At 45.0% G+C, this 8,280-nt stretch overlaps 1 protein-coding gene across 1 annotated transcript in view; it reads left to right on the forward strand.

Moving 5' to 3' along the window:
• Positions 1-8,280, forward strand: part of inppl1a (inositol polyphosphate phosphatase-like 1a) — a 77,695-nt gene that overhangs the window by 34,872 nt on the left and 34,543 nt on the right. Inside the window, exons 10-12 of the mRNA XM_036961175.1 lie at positions 2,299-2,405; positions 5,989-6,091; positions 6,684-6,880. Of these exons, the coding sequence (XP_036817070.1) occupies positions 2,299-2,405; positions 5,989-6,091; positions 6,684-6,880 (407 nt within the window). The remainder of the gene's footprint in view (positions 1-2,298; positions 2,406-5,988; positions 6,092-6,683; positions 6,881-8,280) is intronic.

Raw genomic sequence — 8,280 nt, forward strand, 5'->3', positions numbered from 1 at the left:
GCCTCCTCCACATCTCCTGATGTACTGGCCTGTCTCCTGGTAGCGCCTCCATGCCTCTACGCTGACAGTCTGTGGTCCCCACCTGCAGAACCACTCCTTTATTGGGGGTGTCTTGCTAATTGCCTATAATTTCCACCTGTTGTCTATTCCATTTGCACAACAGCATGTGAAATGTATTGTCAATCAGTGTTGCTTCCTAAGTGGACAGTTTGATTTCACAGAAGTGTGATTGACTTGGAGTTACATTGTGTTGTTTAAGTGTTCCCATTAATATTTTTGAGCAGTGTATATATATAATACATACACATACACACATACATACATACATACATACATACATACATACATACATACATACACACACACACACACACACACACACACACACATACAGTGCCTTGCGAAAGTATTCGGCCCCCTTGAACTTTGCGACCTTTTGCCACATTTCAGGCTTCAAACATAAAGATATAAAACTGTATTTTTTTTGTGAAGAATCAACAACAAGTGGGACACAATCATGAAGTGGAACGACATTTATTGGATATTTCAAACTTTTTTAACAAATCAAAAACTGAAAAATTGGGCGTGCAAAATTATTCAGCCCCCTTAAGTTAATACTTTGTAGCGCCACCTTTTGCTGCGATTACAGCTGTAAGTCGCTTGGGGTATGTCTCTATCAGTTTTGCACATCGAGAGACTGAAATTTTTTCCCATTCCTCCTTGCAAAACACCTTGAGCTCAGTGAGGTTGGATGGAGAGCATTTGTGAACAGCAGTTTTCAGTTCTTTCCACAGATTCTCGATTGGATTCAGGTCTGGACTTTGACTTGGCCATTCTAACACCTGGATATGTTTATTATTGAACCATTCCATTGTAGATTTTGCTTTATGTTTTGGATCATTGTCTTGTTGGAAGACAAATCTCCGTCCCAGTCTCAGGTCTTTTGCAGACTCCATCAGGTTTTCTTCCAGAATGGTCCTGTATTTGGCTCCATCCATCTTCCCATCAATTTTAACCATCTTCCCTGTCCCTGCTGAAGAAAAGCAGGCCCAAACCATGATGCTGCCACCACCATGTTTGACAGTGGGGATGGTGTGTTCAGCTGTGTTGCTTTTACGCCAAACATAACGTTTTGCATTGTTGCCAAAAAGTTCAATTTTGGTTTCATCTGACCAGAGCACCTTCTTCCACATGTTTGGTGTGTCTCCCAGGTGGCTTGTGGCAAACTTTAAACAACACTTTTTATGGATATCTTTAAGAAATGGCTTTCTTGTTGCCACTCTTCCATAAAGGCCAGATTTGTGCAATATACGACTGATTGTTGTCCTATGGACAGAGTCTCCCACCTCAGCTGTAAATCTCTGCAGTTCATCCAGAGTGATCATGGGCCTCTTGACTGCATCTCTGATCAGACTTCTCCTTGTATGAGCTGAAAGTTTAGAGGGACGGCCAGGTCTTGGTAGATTTGCAGTGGTCTGATACTCCTTCCATTTCAATATTATCACTTGCACAGTGCTCCTTGGGATGTTTAAAGCTTGGGAAATCTTTTTGTATCCAAATCCGGCTTTAAACTTCTTCACAACAGTATCTCGGACCTGCCTGGTGTGTTCCTTGTTCTTCATGATGCTCTCTGCGCTTTTAACGGACCTCTGAGACTATCACAGTGCAGGTGCATTCATACGGAGACTTGATTACACACAGGTGGATTGTATTTATCATCATTAGTCATTTAGGTCAACATTGGATCATTCAGAGATCCTCACTGAACTTCTGGAGAGAGTTTGCTGCACTGAAAGTAAAGGGGCTGAATAATTTTGCACGCCCAATTTTTCAGTTTTTGGTTTGTTAAAAAAGTTTGAAATATCCAGTAAATGTCGTTCCACTTCATGATTGTGTCCCACTTGTTGTTGATTCTTCACAAAAAAATACAGTTTTATATCTTTATGTTTGAAGCCTGAAATGTGGCAAAAGGTCGCAAAGTTCAAGGGGGCCGAATACTTTCGCAAGGCACTGTACATACACACACACATTATATATATATATATATATATATATATATATATATATATATATATATATATATATATATATATATATATATATATATATACATACATACATACATACATACATACATACATACATACACACACATATATACACATACATACAAACATATATAAACATACGTGTGTGTGTGTGTGTGTATATATACACACGACAAGGGTGCGGCCTTCACACACACACACTACTCTCTCTCACTCACTCGTTCTTTCTCTCCGTGTTTCTCTCCCTCAGTCCGTCAGCTGATCAAGTCTCAACGTGTTCAGAACAAGCTGGGCATCGTGTTTGAGAAGGACAAGGAGAAGAGCCAGAGGAAAGACTTCATCTTCGCCAGTGCTAAGGTACACACACACACACACACACACACACACTCAAGGAAGCATATTTACATATTCTAGTAAATATTTGTTTACATATTCACATTGTGGTTTATCTCGCAGACACATTGTACGAAAGGCTGTGAAGAAACGCATTAAACAATATGGCAATTCCACTGTAACGAAGTGATGCTGAGAGTCAGATTTGTCACTTTAAAAGATGTATGTCAAACTAAAACTAATGACTGCAAAGTTAAACAAATCATACAACGCTATGCACAAGGACGACCTTTAACAGTTTCCACTGAAAAACCAAAGCTTCTTTACTTGATGAACAGTGTAGATGCAAAGTTTGTTAAAGTTGTGACGGTTGGTGCTGTTGGTGTTCTGACGGTTGGTGCTGTTGGTGTTCTGACGGTTGGTGCTGTTGGTGTTCTGACGGTTGGTGCTGTTGGTGTCCTGACGGTTGGCGCTGTTGGTGTCCTGACGGTTGGCGCTGTTGGTGTTCTGACGGTTGGTGCTGTTGGTGTTCTGACGGTTGGTGCTGTTGGTGTTCTGACGGTTGGTGCTGTTGGTGTTCTGACGGTTGGTGCTGTTGGTATTCTGACGGTTGGTGCTGTTGGTGTTCTGACGGTTGGTGCTGTTGGTGTCCTGACGGTTGGCGCTGTTGGTGTTCTGACGGTTGGTGCTGTTGGTGTTCTGACGGTTGGTGCTGTTGGTGTCCTGACGGTTGGTGCTGTTGGTGTCCTGACGGTTGGTACTGTTGGTGTTCTGACGGTTGGTGCTGTTGGTGTTCTGACGGTTGGTGCTGTTAGTGTTCTGACGGTTGGTGCTGTTGGTGTCCTGACGGTTGGCGCTGTTGGTGTTCTGACGGTTGGTGCTGTTGGTGTCCTGACGGTTGGCGCTGTTGGTGTTCTGACGGTTGGCGCTGTTGGTGTTCTGACGGTTGGTGCTGTTGGTGTTCTGACGGTTGGTGCTGTTGGTGTTCTGACGGTTGGTGCTGTTGGTGTCCTGACGGTTGGCGCTGTTGGTGTCCTGACGGTTGGCGCTGTTGGTGTCCTGACGGTTGGTGCTGTTGGTGTCCTGACGGTTGGTGCTGTTGGTGTCCTGACGGTTGGTGCTGTTGGTGTTCTGACGGTTGGTGCTGTTGGTGTTCTGACGGTTGGTGCTGTTGGTGTCCTGACGGTTGGTGCTGTTGGTGTTCTGACGGTTGGTGCTGTTGGTGTTCTGACGGTTGGTGCTGTTGGTGTTCTGACGGTTGGTGCTGTTGGTGTCCTGGCGGTTGGTGCTGTTGGTGTTCTGACGGTTGGTGCTGTTGGTGTCGTGGCGATTGGTGCCGTTGGTGTCGTGACGGTTGGTGCCGTTGGTGTCGTGACGGTTGGTGCTGTTGGTGTCGTGACGGTTGGTGCTGTTGGTGTTCTGACGGTTGGTGCTGTTGGTGTTCTGACGGTTGGTGCCGTTGGTGTCGTGACGGTTGGTGCTGTTGGTGTCGTGACGGTTGGTGTCGTCATTCTGCTACCAGATCGGCATGGCTGATTAATTAGGACCGATTTCAAGTTTTCATAACAATCGGTAATCAGCATTTTTGGACACCGATTTGGCCGATTACATTGCACTCCACGAGGAGACTGCGTGGCAGACTGACTACCTGTTATGCGAGTGCAGCAAGGAGCCAAGGTAAAGTGCTAGCTAGCATTAAACGTATCTTATAAAAAACAATCTATCTTAACATAATCACTAGTTAACTACACATGGTTGATGATATTACTAGTTTATCTAGCTTGTCCTGCGTTGCATATAATCGATGCCGTACCTGTTAATTTATCATTGAATCACAGCCTACTTCACCAAACAGGTGATTTAACAAGCGCATTCGCGAAAAAAGCAGTCTGTGTACCTAACCATAAACATCAACACCTTTCTTAAAATCAATACACAAGTATATATTTTTAAACCTGCGTATTTAGTTAATATTTCCTGCTAACATTAATATCTTTTAACTAGGGAAATTGTTTCACTTCTCTTGGGTTCTGTGCAACAGAGTCAGGGTATATGCAGCAGTTTGGGCCGCCTGGCTCGTTGCCAACTGTGTGAAGACCAACTTCGTCAAACGGGGGATGACTTAACAAAACCGCATTTGTGAAAAAAGCACAATCGTTGGATATCGGTACCTAACCATAAAAATCTATGCCTTTCTTAAAATCAATATACAGGGGTATATTTGTTTAAACCTGCATACTTAGTTAAAAGAAATCCAGGTTAGCAGGCAATATTAAACTAGAGAAATTGTGTCACTTCTCTTGCGTTCATTGCACGCAGAGTCAGGGTATTTGTAACAGTTTGGGCAGCCTGGCTCGTTGCGAACTAATTTGCCAGAATTTTACATAATTGACATAACATGACATAACATTGAAGGTTGTGCAATGTAACAGGAATATTTAGACTTAGGGATGCCACCCGTTAGATATAATACGGAACGGTTCCGTATTTCACTGAAAGAATAAATGTTTTATTTTCTAAATGATAGTTTCAGGATTTGAACATATTAATGACCTAAGGCTTGTATTTCTGTGTGTTATTATGTTATAATTAAGTGTATGATTTGATAGAGCAGTCTGACTGAGCGGTGGTAGGCACCAGCAGGCTCGTAAACATTCATTCAAACAGCACTTTCATGTGTTTTCCAGCAGCTCTTCACTGTGCTTCAAGCATTGAGCTGTTTATGACTTCAAGCCTATCAACTCCTGAGATTAGGCTGGTGTAACCGATGTGAAATGGCTAGCTAGTTAGCGGGGTGCGCGCTAATAGCGTTTCAATCGGTGACGTCACTTGCTCTGAGACTTTGAAGTATTTGTTCCCCTTGCTCAGCAAGGGCTGCGGCTTTTGTGGAGCGATGGGTAACGACACTTCGAGGGTGACTGTTGTCGATGTGTTCCTGGTTCGAGCCCAGGTAGGGGCGAGGAAAGGGACGGAAGCTATACTGTTACACTGGCAATACTAAAGTGCTTATAAGAACATCCAATAGTCAAAGGTATATGAAATACAAATGGTATAGAGAGAAATAGTCCTATAAATACTATATTAACTACAACCTAAAACTTCTTACCTGGGAATATTGAAGAATCCTGTTAAAAGGAACCACCAGCTTTCATATGTTCTCATGTTCTGAGCAAGGAACTGAAACGTTAGCTTTCAAACATGGCACATATTGCACTTTTACTTTCTTCTCCAACACTTTGTTTTTGCATTATTTAAACCAAATTGAACAAGTTTCATTATTTATTTGAGGCTAAATAGATTGTATTGATGTATTATATTAAGTAAAAGTAAAAGTGTTCATTCAGTATTGTTGTAATTGTCATTATTACAAATAAAAATAAAATGAAAACGGCCGATTAATCTGCTTTTTTTGGGGTCCTTCAATAATTGGTATCGGAATTGAAAAATCATAATTGGTCGACCTCTAATCTGCACTGTTCTTCAAGTAAATGGGTTTTTAGCATCACTCAGTTACCGTGGAATTGCCCAATATCAAACCTAAGAATATACAGTCCACCACATCCTCCATTTTATATACACACTAACTGCACTCTGTGCCTGTTGTTAGAAACGGGAGGCTTTTTGTCAGCTGCTGCAGCTGATGAAGAACAAACATTCCAACCAGGACGAACCAGACATGATCTCCATCTTTATAGGGACCTGGAACATGGGTGAGCTCTCACACACTCTCTCACACTCTCTCACACGCTCTCTCACACTCTCTCACAGTCACACACTCTCACACACTCTCTCACAGTCACACTCTCTCACAGTCACACTCTCTCACAGTCACACTCTCTCACAGTCACACTCTCTCTCACAGTCACACTCTCTCTCACAGTCACACTCTTTCTCACAGTCACACTCTTTCTCACAGTCACACTCTCACACTCTCTCACAGTCACACTCTCTCACTCTCACAGTCTCACACTCTCTCACAGTCTCACACTCTCTCACACACACACACTCACACTCTCACACATCTCTCATTCACTCACACTCTCTCACACTTGCACTCTCTCTCACACTTGCACTCTCTCACACTCGCACTCTCTCACACTCGCACTCTCTCACACTCGCACTCTCTCTCACACTCATACTCTCTCTCACACACACTCTCACACTCACACTCTCACACACTCTCACAACGTGCTACAAATAACCGTCAAACCTCCTAATGAGGAGAATATTCCATTAGTTCTAGAAGTCTTAACTTTAAACTATCACTTCAATTGTCGTGTGTGTGTGTGTGTGTGTGTGTAGGTTCTGTGCCCTCCCCCAAGGCGGTGGGTTCCTGGCTGTTGTGTCGTGGGCTGGGGAAGACGCTGGATGAGATGACCGTAACCATTCCTCATGACCTCTACGTGTTCGGAACGCAGGAGAACTCTGTGTGTGACCGTGAGTGGGTCGACTCACTCCGCACCGCACTCAAAGAACACACAGAGCTGGATTACAAACCGGTGAGAAAGAGGCGGAATGGGGCTCTGGTCAATAGTAGTCCACTACCTGGGGAATGAGGTGTTAGGGATGGTCCCTTTGGGGAATAAGGTGTTGTTAGGGATGGTCCCGTTGGGGAATAAGGTGGCGGTAGGGATGGTCCCGTTGGGGGATAAGGTGTTGTTAGGGATGTTCCCGTTGGGGGATAAGGTGTTGTTAGGGATGGTCCCGTTGGGGGATAAGGTGTTGTTAGGGATGTTCCCGTTGGGGGATAAGGTGTTGTTAGGGATGTTCCCGTTGGGGAATAAGGTGTTGTTAGGGATGGTCCCGTTGGGGGATAAGGTGTTGTTAGGGCTGGTCCCGTTGGGGGATAAGGCGTTGTTAGGGATGGTCCCGTTGGGGGATAAGGTGGCGGTAGGGATGTTCCCGTTGGGGGATAAGGTGTTGTTAGGGATGGTCCCGTTGGGGGATAAGGTGTTGTTAGGGCTGGTCCCTTTGGGGAATAAGGAGTTGTTAGGGATGGTCCCGTTGGGGGATAAGGCGTTGTTAGGGATGGTCCCGTTGGCGGATAAGGCGTTGTTAGGGATGGTCCCGTTGGGGGATAAGGCGTTGTTAGGGATGGTCCCGTTGGGGGATAAGGCGTTGTTAGGGATGGTCCCGTTGGGGAATAAGGTGTTGTTAGGGATGGTCCCGTTGGGGGATAAGGTGTTGTTAGGGATGGTCCCGTTGGGGAATAAGGTGTTGTTAGGGATGGTCCCGTTGGGGGATAAGGTGTTGTTAGGGATGGTCCCGTTGTGGAATAAGGTGTTGTTAGGGATGTTCCCGTTGTGGAATAAGGTGTTGTTAGGGATGGTCCCGTTGGGGGATAAGGCGTTGTTAGGGATGGTCCCGTTGGGGGATAAGGTGTTGTTAGGGATGGTCCCGTTGGGGGATAAGGCGTTGTTAGGGATGGTCCCGTTGGGGGATAAGGTGTTGTTAGGGATGGTCCCGTTGTGGAATAAGGTGTTGTTAGGGATGTTCCCGTTGGGGGATAAGGTGTTGTTAGGGATGTTCCCGTTGGGGAATAAGGTGTTGTTAGGGATGGTCCCGTTGGGGAATAAGGTGTTGTTAGGGCTGGTCCCGTTGGGGAATAAGGTGTTGTTAGGGATGGTCCCTTTGGGGAATAAGGTGTTGTTAGGGATGGTCCCGTTGGGGAATAAGGCATTGTTAGGGCTGGTCCCGTTGGGGGATAAGGTGTTGTTAGGGATGGTCCCGTTGGGGAATAAGGCGTTGTTAGGGATGGTCCCGTTGTGGAATAAGGTGTTGTTAGGGATGTTCCCGTTGGGGGATAAGGTGTTGTTAGGGATGGTCCCGTTGGGGGATAAGGTGTTGTTAGGGATGGTCCTGTTGGGGAATAAGGTTTTGTTAGGGATGTTCCCGTTGG

This window comes from Oncorhynchus mykiss, chromosome 24 (genome assembly GCF_013265735.2).
Source record: "Oncorhynchus mykiss isolate Arlee chromosome 24, USDA_OmykA_1.1, whole genome shotgun sequence".
Lineage (NCBI taxonomy): Eukaryota > Metazoa > Chordata > Actinopteri > Salmoniformes > Salmonidae > Oncorhynchus > Oncorhynchus mykiss.